The sequence below is a fragment of the Mixophyes fleayi genome, chromosome 6 (genome assembly GCF_038048845.1).
Source record: "Mixophyes fleayi isolate aMixFle1 chromosome 6, aMixFle1.hap1, whole genome shotgun sequence".
Lineage (NCBI taxonomy): Eukaryota > Metazoa > Chordata > Amphibia > Anura > Limnodynastidae > Mixophyes > Mixophyes fleayi.
The window spans coordinates 207069144-207086529 of NC_134407.1; the positions used below are offsets into that span (position 1 = coordinate 207069144).

The 17386-nt window shown below is 39.8% G+C and overlaps 1 protein-coding gene across 1 annotated transcript in view; it reads left to right on the forward strand.

The window, feature by feature from the left end:
• LOC142160568 (membrane-spanning 4-domains subfamily A member 4A-like) overlaps positions 1-13289 on the forward strand; it is a 31254-nt gene extending 17965 nt beyond the window's left edge. The window contains exons 4-7 of the mRNA XM_075215430.1: positions 6462-6518; positions 9634-9783; positions 10089-10211; positions 11122-13289. Of these exons, the coding sequence (XP_075071531.1) occupies positions 6462-6518; positions 9634-9783; positions 10089-10211; positions 11122-11250 (459 nt within the window). The 3' untranslated portion in view covers positions 11251-13289. The remainder of the gene's footprint in view (positions 1-6461; positions 6519-9633; positions 9784-10088; positions 10212-11121) is intronic.
• The last annotated feature ends 4097 nt before the right edge of the window (positions 13290-17386 follow it).

The window sequence follows — 17386 nt, forward strand, 5'->3', positions numbered from 1 at the left end:
TCAGTTTGCAACCATAGACGGCTTTCTGCACGTTATAAGGGCAGTAGATGGGACTCATGTAACCCTGGAGCTGTCGGGTGGGAATGCTGCGATTTATTTGAATCATAGCATTTCCACTTGATAAATGTTGATGCTATATGTGACCTATATCTAGTAGCTGTGTGGCCAGGGAGTACACATGACTCCTTTGCTTTTCAGCAATCAGGGACGTGGCAAAGATTGAAACAGAGGCAAGGAGGTGCAAGGCCACATGGTGACACGTGGCTATTAGGTTCTAAATTATTTATTTTTTTAACCTAAAACTACGTCATGTATTTACTTTAAAATATTAATATTCATTTCCTTGGTGTTATAGCTAAGTATCTTTTTTTTTTCTTTCTTTGCAGCTGATGTTGACTCCTAGACACCGGCCATCCCAAATTCTTTTAAAAGAAATAAAAAAGAAATGCAAATTTTTTTTTTTATTTACCTGTAAAAATGATTAAATAAATGGAGAGCACTAGGACTCTTCCCACAGTCCTGGGTGGTGGGTGTGTGAGATAACAGTGATTTAATTATATCCAGCAGTGGGTTAAAGGGCGATGGGGGAACAGACCGGGCCTGTCTCTTGATAATTGGGGTGAACCTCTTATTAGTGCCAGGCCTAGTGGCAAAGTTCACCAATTATAGTAACAACAAGCACCTGTTCATTGGTGTCAGGGCAATGGGCATGCTGCCACTTTGATATTCACAAGTGCCAGCTTGTTCTGATACACAGAGACCAGTGGTGCCTTGCAAACAAAACACATTAGCATTAAAAAAAAAAAGGGACACGTATTTTAATATACATTACAACCACTACTGCAAAAAACACTGTATTGATGGGTAAATAACAAACAAGGGCAGTCAATAGGAGAGGTAGTTGAAGGAACGCTCGAGAGCTGCACAATGATATGTCTATGGCATTCAAATGCAAGTAGATCAGGAAAAAACCTTTCGGACCCGTAATGCAGTCACACACATGCATGGGCAGCACATGTCAACTGTTACTCCCATAGTCATTAAGCTGCTTATGTGATGATCCGTGTCTTGCTGACGTTGGGAGTTCGTAGCTGACAGGATCATGTGGTGTAGTGTGAAGCGTTTAGTATGCATGCCTTAATGACTCAGGTCCTGTATGTCTTACCTCGTGCACAATCTTCTTCTGACAAATATAAAACGCTAACAAATTTATAAAATTTGATTCATGAAACTATTGAAATACAATCTCTGCTCAGCTGCTGGACCCATAGTTCAACTGCCATTTCCATTGCCTTTTCTGATTGGCTGTTTTAAGATCTACAGAACTTTCATCTCTGTTCAGCTGTGGGACCCACAGAGCTCAACTGTCATTGCTGTGTCGACATCTGTTCAGCTACCCACTGAGCTCAATTGTGATTGCTGTTACCATTTCTGTTTGGCTGCTAGACTCTCTGCACTGGGCTGGGTGTCCATAGAGGGGGGGCCCACTCGTTTTTTTTATCAGTGGACCCCACTCCCTAGGGAATCCAGTCCAGCGCTGAACAGCCTGGGGTTGGTTGTCATTATGGCATGTGTCCCCCTTCTATAGTGCCACCCACCCCGCGCTGGTTTGCCTAGTGCTGTTTATGTGAAAATGGGGGGACCCCACGCAAATCTTTCCCCGATTTTCACACAACCAGCAGTTGGCTGGCAACACTAGGGTTAATAATGGCCGGGCGGCGGGTCCCCACGCTTTTTTTAATTTGAACTTTTATCTGCTTTTAAAGTTTTTGACAGCCGCGGGGACCTGCCGCTGTATAGGCAGACAGTGTAACAGTGATGTGTTTACTAATCTCGCAGCTAGAATGCAGCGTGTTGTATCTGGCGATTTTCAAAGCAAACTCAGGAGTTTGCTTAATCGTAGCTTCATACATTTAGAGACTTGTATAGCTAGGATGACAAACAGTCGGGACTTTGATCTCTATCGATTTAGGAAACAGTGACTTTGACAGAAACACATCTCTGGCGATTTTACATGAAATCTCAGATTCATACATCAGTGAGTTTCAACTCTCCCAAGAAAATCGCTGGATTTGCAAAATCGCACCTTGATACATTTACCCCCGGGTGTGGTTAGATATTTGATGGAGCATTTATTGAAGAATATAATTTATTTATGAGTCAGGGAAATTGACATTACTAGCTAGATTAACTACCTTCTAGGCTTGGATGATAGCATTGAGCGGCAGGTGAATGGTATTCTGTGCTCTTATTGTTTCCCCTACAGTTGATTCCCAACATGAAAAACAAAAAATTTCAAACACAATATTGCAATATTGTATGAATGAATATACATATATAATAAACATCCAAAATATATAGCTTGTGATTCTTTTTGTTTTTACTCTTTCACAGTGTGACTTCGCCTTTGTGAGAAAACGTACAAGAGTAGATCTGTGAACTGCATTCCACAGTGATTATCCCTTCAAGGTGACGTACTGACTAGAAAGTCTTGTTTTTTCACATATCTTAAACCTCAATGGCTCCTCCATAGTATATGTAGAGACGTTTTGACAAAATCATGAAGAGAATATATCCATGTGGATAGCTGCCATGTAAGTTTAAAAATAAAAATCTATTGAGAACTTGTGGTCAATCCTCATGAGGCGGGTGGGCAAACAAAAACCCACAAATTCTGACAAACTCCAAGCATTGATTAAGCAAAAATGGGCGGCCATCAGTCAGTATGTGGCCCAGAAGTTGATTGACATCATGCCAGGGTGAATTGCAGAGGTCTTCTAAAAGAAGGGTCAACACTGCAAATATTGACTCTTTGCATAAACTTAATGTAATTGTCATAAAAAGCATTTAACACTTATGAAATGCTTGTAATTTTGCTTCAGTATACCATAGCAATATCTGACAAAAAGGTCTAAAAACACGAAACAGCAAACTTTGTGAAAACCAATATTTGTGTCATTCTCAAAACTTTTGGCTATGACTGTACTATTGAGGCTTGAGATATGTGAAAAACCAAGGGGTATATTTACTAAATGGTGGGTTTGAAAAAGTGGAGGTGTTGCCTATAGCAACCAATCATATTCTAGTTATCATTTATTTAGTGCATTCTACAAAATGAAAGCTAGAATATGATTGGATGCTATAGGCAACATCTCCACTTCTTCAAACCCGCAGTTTAGTAAATCTAGCCCCAAAAATGTTTCTAGTAAGTACGCTACCTTGCGGGGACAATCACTGTGGAATGCAGTTCACAGATTTACACTTTAGGATGAGTGATTCACAAGTTTTGGTCTTGTAAGTTCTCTCACAAAGGCGAAGTCACACCGTGAAAGAATAAAAACCAAAACATTCACAGTCTATATATTTTGGATGTTTATTATATATTTATATTAATTCATACAACATTACACTATTGCGTTTGAATTATTTTGTTTTTTATGTTTGGATCACACCATGGGAAGTCTATTGGGGAACACCTGGTAAAGAGATCAAATATAAATATTATTTATTTATATATTTATAATTGAAATGTGGGAGACTGATAGCTCTCTAATCTTTACATGTTCTTGAATTTTTATATATAAATTACTTTATTAACGGCATTCAATAACTTTATTATACACTACATCACATGTATAAATGCTAACAATGGAGTATAGTGAATAAATAACTATGTTATAATTCACTATATTAAAGAAACTAATGAATTTCTTTATACACTACATTATATGTATAAGTTCTTCCACTGAAGTTACATTGCTGGACATGGTCAACTTTAATTTTGGTGGATGCTTCTGTTTTCACTCTGGATAATGCAACATAAAGTTTTACCATAAATTCCTACTTTGGTTATATCATGTAGCAAAGATTTTAGCCGGGTATGGAAAACTCTGGTCACTAAGTAAGGACAAATATTTGGTTGATGGAATGGTTGCAGCTGAGCTAGGATCTCTGACCATTTTGGATTACACATGAATGAATAGTGTTGGTTTTACATATGCACGGACCAATGCCATTGTATCCTGATAATGTTGCATCATATTGCGCGGCGAACCTTGAAATGAAGATGGTAAAATTACAATATGGCCTGGTCTAACATTTTGTTCTACAGCAATCCCATGAACATAGTCATAAGGTCCAGCATAAGTATCCATGTGGAGCTGTTTTTGGTTTTGCTTTGCAAAATTTAGGCGTTCTCAATCTACACAACAGTATTGATCTACTACATATTTTTGTAATAATTTGCCACCGTTGTGCTATTAGCAGAAAGAGGGGCGTACAGCCAAGCAATATGCTATGTGTTGTAAGTGAGTAACATGGTTTTGAGTAGCTGTTTAACGGTGTTTAGAAAGTGTCAGGCGTCAGTTTTATTCCAACCTTCTTCACCCTGAGGACATAGTAATGGGTATATCAGGGGGTGGCTCATTTGATGAAAGGCTGAAATATTTTGTAGTCTGTTTCCTTGCAAAGCTTTAGAATAAATCATCAATTCACATGATGGAGGGTCATTGACATTTAGTGTGTTGTAGCAACGCTTATCTCTTGCCTTATCGCAAAATATCACCATACGTACCTCAAATTTGTCTCAACCTAATGTTTAGGCATCTTCATTCTCTTGTTTTTCAATTTTGTGCATCATCATTAGGCTCTGTACAAGGGGGTTCACTTGATGCAACATAGTGTTAAGATAGTTCATCAATACAGTTTGTATTTCCAGCCATACGGTGCTCACCTGCCTGTTGAGTATTAAGGATATAAAGTTGGGAGTAACTGTAGTATCTGGAAGAAAGCTTCCTATTAAGTGATGTACAGCACCATGTATTTTGAAGTTGTATGATTCTTGGCCAGTTAACTTAGCAATACTAGCTTTAAAAATTCAAAGGCAAATGCAGAGTTGATACTGAGGATATTATGTAGATAATGAGTACGTAATTTGAGGGTATTTGTCATAAAGATTTCTGCTAAATATGGTGGAACAACCACACCAGGCAACAAAACCTTTCCATGGTGACAGCAGTTTGAAAAATGCCTGTTAATCTCCTCTACCAAGAAGTGTAGGGCACCACAGGTCACACATTGCATGTCCATAGGACCCAAAGACTAGTATTGTGCCAAATACGTCTTGTCCAATGCAAGCGATGCATGAGTTGTTTTTGTTATACTTTGATTGTACGTTGGTTGTGATGATAATATCCTTGACAGTAAGATCTTTGAACTGCACATTCCTGGCGACCTGTAAGGGTTGCACTACGTCAATGTCCTCAAGGGTGGTTTCTTGGCATATTTGTTTTAAACAAAGTGAGGCTAAGGGAATAATGAAAAAACACAGCACTCGGTAATTGAGGCAAGCCACACTGATATATGTGGTTGCAAATAACTGTCACAGTTCCCAGACCACCCAGCAGGTCACATGTTTCAGGTCACCCAGCTGGTGTATAGGGAGCGTTCACTAACTGTCACTGTTTCCAGAGCAACCAACAGGCCAATGGTAATGCATTGTTGTGAATGGGGGACTGAAGTTTTGCAAAATAACTCGCAGAAACAAGGCAACCGGTTACAATGACAATATTTTTCTGCAAATCTACAGACCAAGATCTTAAATTGGTATATCTTGTGCCCTGCTCAGATAATGGCATCAGAAAATAAGTGACTCAACTTATGCTATTAATCTATAGATGAGAACAGTGTTGTCTATGTACAGTTTGCTTACTAAGATGCTTGAGATCAGCACATGTGCTAACTTTTTTCATGAGAAACGCCTGTAATGGAGCAGAGGCGCGCAAAAGTTAGCCGAGTACAATAAGGGCATGTGCGCGTACTGCGACTGAATTAGATATGGATGCATCTCTGGATATGCTCTGAGGAGGCAGTGATTTTCTGTCTGCACATTGACCTCCAGCTGGCAGTACTTAAATTAATAGTGCTGCAGCAATATTATATCAAGTCTTGGCCTTCTATTTGCATTATTACTTATTTGTTATTTTAATTTTCAATACTGCAGAAAGAAAATTCTCATTTCATTTTTAAAGACATAACACAGAGGTAGAGGTGTTTGTATTTAATTCCAATTTAAAGGAAAAATGAGATTTTTGCATTTATTAATACCTTTCAAAACACTCTACTGTGTATATGACACTATTACATTACTATGTTGTGTACAAATATTGTAATGCAACTTTTGCATTTACTACTAACACTGTAGAGTCGTATGTCTGCGCAATCTATATGTGTAAGAACACATATTGACATGCCTAATATACATCTCTCACATGTGTATGATTCAAGCTACACACTCAAGTATGCTTTTCCAATGTGCGTTTGATGTGCAAATACGTTAAACTGTAAATATTGCAGACTGGGTACAGTGTGCACAAACACCTAGGTATGTTTTGAAATAGATAGTATGGGATACATCATATGTACATAATGGATTATATTAATTATGCATTTTATTTTTGCAGTACATAACTGCTGGACCTCTGACAGTTGCAGCTCAGTGTAATCCCAACATCTGCTTGGTGAGTTATCTGATAAAAACGAACATATTGTATACAAGGACATATTTGTAGAAAAGCAACATAAGACTGGTCGTAAAGCAACAGAGCACTAGAATTAATCTTGTGTACATATGGACATATTTTTAAAATGAATAACAGACCATTGTCTCTGTGATACAATGGTGATGGTCTGTCATTCATATCACCAGTTTTAAAAATGCCTGTTTATGTTGATGTTTTGTTCATCAAAGAAATCTGTGATCCCTATTTTGAGCTATGTACAAGTTGTACCATGTACTATATATAAATGTATTATAAATGTATTATAAATGTGTGTTTACTTGATCTTCGTGAGATGTGGAGCCAAGGTAGGAAAAGAAGTGGGGAACAGGGCTTAATGGAGCAGTTTGCTTCATCAAGCTGGTAAGGGAACCAAAAAAAATAAAGTCTGACCCTCTGCAATTGGCATCATCTCTTCCCTTCCCCTTCGTGGGCCTGAGTCACTAAGGTGAGCAAAGCAAATAAAAGGAGTAAGATTGCTCCTGGACAAACCATGTTACAATGCAAGGGGTGCAAATTAGTTTTCTATTTTGCACATAAGTTAAATACTGGCTGTTTTTTCATGTAGCACACAAATACTTGATAGCTTATTTGTACACTGAAATTTAAAGTTGATATTTGTGTGATACATGAAAAAACAGACAGTATTTAACTTATGTGCAAAATAGAAAACTAATTTGCACCCCTTGCATTGAAACATAGTTTTGACCAGGAGACTACTTACTCAATTTTTTTTACTTAACTTTCCTTAATGAATCAGGCCCATAATCACTAAAAGCCCCTCTATTTCTACTCCAAAACATTTTAGCCTCATGCTGTGGCCTAGGTGCTAGGGTTTTGGCTACGGTTTCTTTCAGACCTGAAGGAATAGCATTTACTGGAGGGACTGGGGTAGCTGACAGAGTCACTCTTTCCCTGGGTTTTTAAGCTTTTCACAGTAGATTAATTCTGGCTTGATTTTCCCTGATGGGAATACCTTAAAAATAGGTAGTGGGGCAAACAGTCTTTTATAATGAGGCCCAGCAGGCGCGGGCTTGCAGATGTTAGCCCGGGGGCGCACATGCGGCCGCATCACATGACACGGGATGTGGCCGCGTTATTGATGCATTTCGTGTCATGTGATGCGGCTACTTGTGCGATGACGCGGCCGCATCCCGTCTCATGAGATGCGGCCGCCGGTAAAAATCGGCGATATTGCTTCCGGGGGCGGCCCTAACAGCTTTGATTCTGAGCGGCCCGGGGGGCCGATGCCCCCCTGCCCCCCGGCCCAGCCCTCCCCTGATGCCTAGAAGAACAGCATTGACACTCAGGGCAGGGTGCACAGTAGTCAAACACACCTTTATGAACCCCTGGCCAGATAAACCACTGAAAAATTCTGTCTGAGATTTTTTCTACACATAGATGCTCTGCAGTTAAGAAACCATGAGTCAGGTCTAATGCCTTCTATAAGCTTTAGATACTTTCAACCATTCCAAAATATCTTCTCCTTTTTTTAACATTTGATACAGTAACCCTTGACTTATTGCCATGTAAGGGTACAACAACCTACTATCAGGCTTTATTAGGCTTCCATTAACCGCTTTTACGATCTCTCTATCCTTTACCAGAGTAGGGTCTTTTAACTGTTCTGTGGCAAAAATATCTTTACTTACTACAAAATCAGACATACAGTCAACAGGTTCAACAACATTTCCTACTTCAGTAGGAGGTACATCATCCTGTGCTCCACTGCTGCCCCTGTCATTTTCTGACTGTCCAATCACATTTGAAAACGGGAACTCTTCAGACTCAGGGAATGCTCCCACTGCCACCATATCAGTAACTTTATCAAGCAGGTCTGGATTATTTACTTTTACAATCAAGTGGGTTTCTCATAGCTTCCAGAATTGGGAAAAGTCCAAAATAACTCAGCTTCCTGGTGCGGCTGACTTTTTGGCCTCTTCAACTGCTGCAGAGGCAGGTTGGTAATGTTGTCTGCACCACCTTTTGGAGAACATTAATAACTTCCTGGATTCTTGTGACTTGGACCTCTGGTAGAATATTGTATTGTTCTAGAGCACTTAGTTCCTTTTCTTTTCCATCTACAGACTTTTGTTGGCTTTCCAGAGCTGATAACTTTGCTTTAACCTGGGCACGAGAGTCTCTTAACACTTGTATACCTGCGATTTTGGCATCAAGTTCTTTCTTGAGATTTTCCTTTTCATTCTTCAGTTTTGCTCCTTCTTCTTTTGCACTCTGACATTGACTTTGACTTGTATTCTGGGCTGCATTTACCCTTGCAATATCAGTTTTCAACTTGCCTCCTGCATCCTGGTAGCTTCTCTCAATGCTTTATTTGTGTCCTCCATGTTAGGGCACAGTAACAGTCTTTTTCCCAAATCCATATAAATGGGTATCTGTTCCTTTTTCAGAAATATTATCAACTCAGCATAACATAAAAGGTCATACTAATCACAGCACAAATGTGACCCAAGTCCTGTTTTTTGTCTCTCTTCATACAGAGGCTTTGATACACCTGTATTCAATCTTTCTGGTTTTCACACATTCATCTTTTGCTTTTTCTTTTTTTCTTGCCAATGTAGTTTGAAGAGCAGCCAATTTTATCTTCATAGAGATGAAGCACTTTCCTTATAGAAAAACCATTTCACTTGACTTACGAGGTCTGGCACCCAGCACGTGTCCCAATAAACTTTTCTTTTAAAGATTCAGCTGCCTTGCTCTATAGCTTTGCACAGGTCCAGACCACACCCAAATTGTGTGGTGCAGATTTACACATTTTCTTTCTTCAGCAAAATTGTGTTTGTGTTTTCTTTCTTAACCCCTTTATTTACAGTTTTACTGAACACACAGCAAGGTCGCTTAATTGGCTGCTGATTAAAATAGACTTGTGTGTGTGTTAGAGATATAATCTCCTATGTAGAAGGGATAGAGGAGAATATCAAATATTCTCTGTACAACGTTGCATAACATAGTTGCACTATATAATAAAGCGATAACAATTACAACAAAAATTACATAAATGATTATTGGGAGAAACTGCTTTATAATGATTGATCTTCCCCTTATCTCTGTACAGGTGAAAGGATCCCTCTACTTGAACATCACTAGCTCAATTTTCAGCTCTGTTGCTCTTATCCTAAACTTCATTAATCTAGCAACAATTTGGAATTATGAATACTACTATTACAACAACGAAACCTATCACTATATATGCAACCGACAGATTGTAAGTTTCTTTCAAATGTTTATTTACCACAAGCTAAAGAATGAATGCTTCATGACCATACCAATTTGTATATGTATATATACACCGATCAGCCACAACATTAAAACTTCCTGCCTAATACTGTGTAGGTCCTTTTCATGTTGCCAAAACAGCTTTGACCCATCGAGTCATGAACTCCACAAGACCTCTGAAGGTCCTAGTCAAATCTGTGCCCTTATATTTGTCACATGGGTTAAAGCTGAACCAATAAGTATCTGCATAATGTACATATTCCAATATTGACTCTTTTCATTTTGCCTTCACAGATTGGTGGATATGTTGCTTATTCTCTTCTCCTTATGATAAACCTGGTACTTTTCTGTGTATCTCTTTCCGTCTCCATTTTTGGATGCCGTTCTCTATCACAGGTCACACCAAATGTCCCCCAGGTAAGGGAAAGGTGGATGTTAACGCAAAGGTTACACCAAAGTGAATGTTCTGTGGAGCTTGTGGTGGATACATGACTTAGCATAACCGCTGCTATGCTAGAATAAAAATATGTGCCACAAATCTTCTATAGAGAAGATCTTAAGAAATGAGCAGCAACTTCACCATGTATAATAAAGTATAATATATTATAAGGTAGTGCCAGCACCGTTATCAAATCTAAATATGTACATTTTGATAGCAGAACCCTTTGTGCATAAGGTCTGCTTACTTTATATACTAAGGACAAGGGTGGCTACACCTCACTTTCATGCTGCTACTAAGATACAATATGTGAGACCAACTTGCCTAAGATGCCAACTATTGAATCCTTCTGATGATGCCACCACATCCTGGGATTGGCAAAGCACATTACTGCTGACCTTGCAACCTATAGCCAGAGTAGTAAGATGTAGTACATGCATCACACATGTAAAGATGTAGTACATGCATCACACATGTAAAGATGTAGTACATGCAGCACACATGTAAAGATGTAGTACATGCATCACACATGTAAAGATGTAGTACATGCATCACACATGTAAAGATGTAGTACATGCATCACACATGTAAATATGTAGTACATGCAGCACACATGTAAAGATGTAGTACATGCATCACACATATAAAGATGTAGTACATGCAGCACACATGTAAAGATGTAGTACATGCATCACACATGTAAAGATGTAGTACATGCAGCACACATGTAAAGATGTAGTACATGCATCACACATGTAAAGATGTAGTACATGCATCACACGTGTAAAGTATTATTTAAAGGGGAAAACAAAGGGAATGCATTTTTTATTAAGATGTGATCTACTTTGGTTATGTATGTTTTATGTACTGTGTTATCTCTGATTGCAGGTATTTGTGATACAGAATGATGCAGTGGTTTCCATGAACCCTTCCACAGTTCCAGCAATGATGTCCCCACTATTTGCTCCACCAGCACCAGCACTAAATATAGTCCAACAAGTCACAGCTAAACAATAACATAACTGCAGGGTATCAGTGAACCCTAGGGATTTAGTAGGCTGCATTCTCATAATGGTTCAGATCACAAGATATCTACCTCCACTGTGGTAGACAACAGAAACCATTTAAGTTAAATCCTCATAAAGAGTGATTGTGCTATGTGGTTTAAGTGTACAAGATATTCCAGATAAAACAAGTGCAATAGTGCCCTGTAATTCAATCACGAAAATCCTCTCGAATAATAAAAGTTCTCAACAAGACACTTGTAAATAGTTCATAAATGGAAGTCCAAATATATATTAGGATGAAAATTTCCAACTTACAATTGTGATGTTGCCCTAGGTGGGATAATACCTCTACCTCCCCTCCTTGATGAGTCCCTGGGTCCCTCTACCTCTCCCTAGTGAACGGGGGACGCCTTGTGTGGGTTTCCAGGAGTCCTCGCGAAGGTTCCAAGTTCGTCCGGCATGCACATGCACAGTAAAATATCTCTTGCTATTGCTGCTACAAACCGTCGGCAGTATGTAGCTGCAATAGCAAGAGACACTATACTGTGCTTGTACATGCCCGGTGAACTCTGAACCTTCCTGAGGACTCCTGGAAAGCCGCAGTCGCCGCGCCCCCCATTGACTAGAGGAGGTAGAGGGACTCTTCTAGCAAAGATATTCTTCCACCTATGGCAACATCAGAATAGTAAGTTGGAAATTTTCATCCTGGCATACTTGCCAACTCTCCCGGAACGTCCGGGAGACTCCTGCATTTCGGGTGAGTCTCACGGACTCTCCTGCATCTGCCCACTTCCTAGTGAAGTGGGCAGAATTAGGTCTAAAATGACGCGATTCTCAGAGAATCGCGGCATTTGGTGGGTCCAAAATGACGCGATTTTTGGAGCCCCGACCCCCCGCATGCCAGCCTCCCCTGTGAAGCTCCCGGACGACAACTGCAAAAAGTTCGGAAATATGGTATATCGGGCTTTCATTTATGAGCTATTTAGAAGTGTTTTGTTGAGAACTTTTATTATTGGATTCCTGAGAGGATTATTGTGCTTGAATTACACTTGTACCACATATTGGATTACCTAGGCATCTGGACTAATACTAACAACACCAAGAGACACTATTCTGTATTATATATATTTATACCAAGAGACTACTAGATTGCCTGATATATACATTTTGCCAATAGTGACTATTATATGAAATTTTATTGTTCTGGCCAGAACTATCAGTACTGAATTTACATGTATTAAACACTTTCTGATATTTCTACTTGCATCAAGCACATGTTATCGTGTGGAGCACTTAGGGACACAGCTATTTGTGCTAAATTATACTTGAATGCTCCTAACCAGACTCTCCAAGGGCAAGTGGACACAAGTATAAGACATACTTGCCGACTTTCTTCAGCTCCCTTCCCGGAGCCAGCCAGTGGTGGGGGGCGTGAGGGGGGCGGGATGGCCAAATTCGTGTCATTTTGGGGCCAAACGCAGCGATTCACCGGGAATCGCGGCGTTTGGGATCTAATTCTGCCCACTTCACTAGGAAGTGGGGCACTTCCTAATGAAGTGGGCAGAATTCGGGAGATTGCCACACTCGCCCGGGAGTCCAGGAGACTCTCGCAAAATGCGGGAGTCTCCCGGACATTCCGGGAGAGTTGGCAAGTATGGCATAAGATAAATTTATCGCAATGTACTGGTGTAGTAAAATAATAAATAATCTGCAGTTGGTAGAAAATGTTAGGTAAAATTTGTATTTCAACAAATACGAGTGTTTTACAACTGGTCAGTCGGTCCTTAAAGGTCACAATATAAAAATTCAGAATGCTGAGCACAGCAATACCATTACATACATGTCTGTAAAATTCTAGATAAAGAGTAAGAAAATCCCAAAGCAAAATATGAATAAAACACCCAATTTGACTTGGGGAAAAAACAACTATTTGCCCAATATCATGAAGCATCTGGAGAACTGAGTCATGAGAGCTTTTCTCATCTCTACTTGTAGCTCATTGTAACATGATTAATTGTGCTTATTTCTACTCTTATTATTAAATCAATTATTGCTAATAAAGCTCTTAGATTGTCCAGAATGTGTTTGAAAATTATTTTCAAAATTGAAATGTATGCATATGTTTTGTGTTCTGTCTGTATATGACAAAGCGCCATGATTATAATTATTTACTTATTACTTTCGATGAGGGATAATCTTCGTATAACAGTTCTGAGTATTAAGTTACAGTCAAATTCAAGAAGTAAGTATGGATCATTAAAGGCAACCTTGTAAATAGACACTGATAATGCCAATACTGTGCTTTGTAGTGTTCACCAGTATAACAACTAGGACACAAAATTCTTTCTATGTCCAATATTGCGAATGACAAGCTCTGTGTTTGCTGTGGGTGTTTGAGCACCCCCAATATTGTGCTACTACAGCCACCTGTCATGTCTATGAATAACATTCATATGTGGTGTAGCATGAGCAACCCAAGATTTTAAAAAAAACTTTTATAGTACACATGATTGCAAAATTGAAAACCGTCTTGTGAGTAAAGAGAAGCGGCATATCAGCTCCACGCAATGACGAAATCAGTCATTGCCTTACTCGGCATGCAATCGCGTCCAAAATGGCCGTGAAAAATCTCGCAATAGCTTCAAATGATGTATCCCACCAACAAAATGGCCAACGCCAAAGAGGAGTCAAAAATTTCCACTAACAAAATGGCCACTGCCACCGCAAAAGCATACAGGTATAAAATCAATAGCACATTACATCTTGGTAACACTGAAACTGTTGTCCGATTCTGCTGGTGGCAATCAGTGAAACCTAAACCTATATGACTTCATCCTATATTGTAGAATCTGTGTCACAAATAAGACTCCAATTATTGTTCCATTTGGTCAACTTATGCCTCTGACTGTGCACAGCAAACCTTGGACTTATATCTCCTTGGATTTTAATGTCAAAATGACCATATCTTCCAGTCATAATACCATTTGGGTCATTGTTAATTGACTTAGCAAGGTGATTTAACTTGTCCCTCTTACCAAGTAGCCACTGTTAAATCTTTGGCCTCTCTTTTATCCAGCATATATTCAGATTCCATGGTGTCACAAATCACCCCACGAGTTAATTTATCAGAACCTATTGTTGACGAGAGATTTATCTTTAGCAGCCCCCTTGCTCATGGAATCAGATATGTACTCCAGTAATCGGTTGTCTCGAGTAGTGATAACTTAATTCAGGTAGTTGGGCACCGCAGTGGACTTGGCAGTGGGATGCTGAGCAGAAATATCTATGGCAACAGGGATGCAGGGTGTGCCTGGACCAGAATACACTGAGTTGTAATGGGATGTAGTACCAAGCTCCACCAGTATAACAGATTGGCAGTGTAGGGTAGAGGATGGAGCTGAAGAGCAACAAAGTGCAAGGGAAGGTTTCGGAGCTTTCAATCTGGATGGTGAAACACAGCTGACACAAGTGCATCTGATGGAACAGATAGCGGTCATCACGATCCTGTGGCTGGGTGGTGGTCTCACAGATGGAGGGCAGAGTCAAACAACAGGCAAAGGGTGGGTCCAGGCAGCGATACATGTAGCCGCGGTCACAAGCAAAAGGTCTATCCAGGCAGCGATCAGGGGTATTCAGGTCACAGGCAGAGGTCAAAACCAAGTATAAGACAGTAACCAAATGTTTTCACAGGAGCAGGAGCACAGAGAAGCAAGCGTGTGAAAACTATAACCAGCAAAGGTTCAGTGAAACTGACAGGTATTTAGAGCAGTAGTAACCAATCAGAGAGTGACCTTGGAATGCTCACTGCAATGTTATATTTCTAAATTTAATAATAATAAGCTTGAAAATTTATCATGGGCTGAATTTGCATATAACACATATTATTACTCTAACACATCTCCATTATTTTATGTGTTTGCTCAGCATACTTGTTATCTCATCTCACGCTCATCTCACTAATCTTTCTGTAGTATGTAATACTGATTTACTTTTTAAAACCATTTGCTTGTTTTACGCTTAAATTAGTTTTTCAGATGATCAACGCAGGACATGTACCTTTAAAGTGAGTGATGGGGACTCGTTATGCACTCGTAATCAGGCTACTGCAACCCTCGAGAAAATTTGGAACAAGAAATATTAGCCCATTTGGAAAAGAATTTACATGCTTCTTCCAGCCGTTCTGGCAGTCATGTGTTCCACTCATCGTATACTTGCCGGGGGGCTCGTCTCTGTAGGAGCCTTTAATTAGTCACCAGTACTTTAAATGGCAGGGAAGGCTTAGCCTTCTTGCCGGTGATAGTGTTTATGCCCTATATTTGTGAATCCTGCTGTTTTACTGAAGCATTTGTCTATTAATTACCTGTTGCCTGACCTTTGCTTATTCCTGGATATTGTTTGTCTGCTGCCGACCTTAGACCTTGGGCTTTGTTTCTGGAACTCCTTGCTTGCTGCCCATCATGACCTTGGTGTTGTTTACAGTAACCCCTGCTCGCTGCCTGCCCTCGACCATATGCATTCTCGCTACTAATTATTTTGTATACCACCTAGTTTACTACTCACGATCTGCCTGTTACTTCCAGTCTCAATACTCCATCACTACCTAGCACCTAAGATAATTTCTTACTACTGAGTTCAGGTCCTGGGGGCATCCGAGTATCTGTAAGAATATCGCTCTCTATATTGCTATAGGAGAAGAGCTCACACTCCTTGTTCTAAGTGTTTATCTGGTGTCCAGTGGGTACCATTACAGCGGTCACAGAATGGAGAAAATGGCCAGAAATCTTATGGTCTACAGACATCATCTTCTGCACTGATCTCTCATTTTTAAAAATTTCTGAAGTTTTAAAAGTTACGTGTTGAAATTCATCCAGTCAAAATGCACACACTGGGCCTGAGTCATTAAGGAGAACAAAGCATAAAAAAGGAGTAACATTTGCACCTGGGCAAAACCATGTTCCATTGGAGGGGAGGTAAATTTAAAATGTGGAGACAGATTTATAGGTGGGGTAGGACATGTCCTAGATCAACTTTAAAATTCAGTGTAATAATAAAGCTATCAAGTATTTGTGTGCTAGATGAAAAAACAGCCAGTATTTAACTTATGTGCAAAATAATAAACTAATTTGCACCCCTTGCATTGTAACATGGTTTGTCCCAGAGAACATTTACTCCTTTTTTGCATTAATGACTCAGGCCCACAATGTTTACTCCATTATCTGCATTGAGGAATCCTGAGGAGAGTCTCAGTGGGGTGAGCCATTTTGCAATGACATTTCCAACAGTTTGACACTGGTATGTTTCTTAGTGAAGCCATCTGTACAGAGAGTAGTTTGTCTGTGAATGACCTGGTAGCACTACTGTGCTGAAACGATGAGAAGGATGATGATGCTACAGGCGCTGGTGCTCAAGGTAATACCTATACCCAGTGGGCTGTCACGGTCATGTAGTCTTTTGTTTGACCAGTACTGATGGTCCACATATCAATAGTTAAGTGGATAGTCGGTACAATGGCCTTTTATAGGAACTGAATGACTTTATGTTTAAGTTTCCATTACAGATGAGGAATTGCTGTTTGGGGGAAATGGAAGATGGAAATTAGCGTGGACACATGACCTCAACTAATCTGCTGAAACCTGATGCATTGATGACTGAAATTGGACATATATCCAATGCTAAAATAGCTTTCATGACTTTAGTGATTCGCTGTGCAACAAGTTGCTGGCTGTCATATCTGGTTCCTCTTGCAAACAATTCTTGTTGTTTAAAGGTATGCTTAGTTTTTTTGGTCTCTTTCTGTATAGAAGTCTCATCCCCAGCAGCTGCAGCGGTAGTGCGCAGTGATTCTACTTGGGTGGAATATCGCAAGTTTTGGATTCTATAAGTACCGCCCTCGACGGTGACCCAGCGCCATTTCACAGAGGGACACAGGAGGGGTAGCACAGTTCTTGGCAGTCTATAGAGCAGTTGGGCAGCATCATAGGTAGAATAGAAGGAGAAGGGGTAGCAGTGTTCTTCAAAGTCTACAGTGACATTCAGGAGAGCTCCATTTGCTACTTATCACTGCTGAAATAGAAATAATAGGTCTGGCAGGCTTGGTCTTCTAAATCTGCAGTCACATTGTACTGTGTTATATAAGTAAAACACAA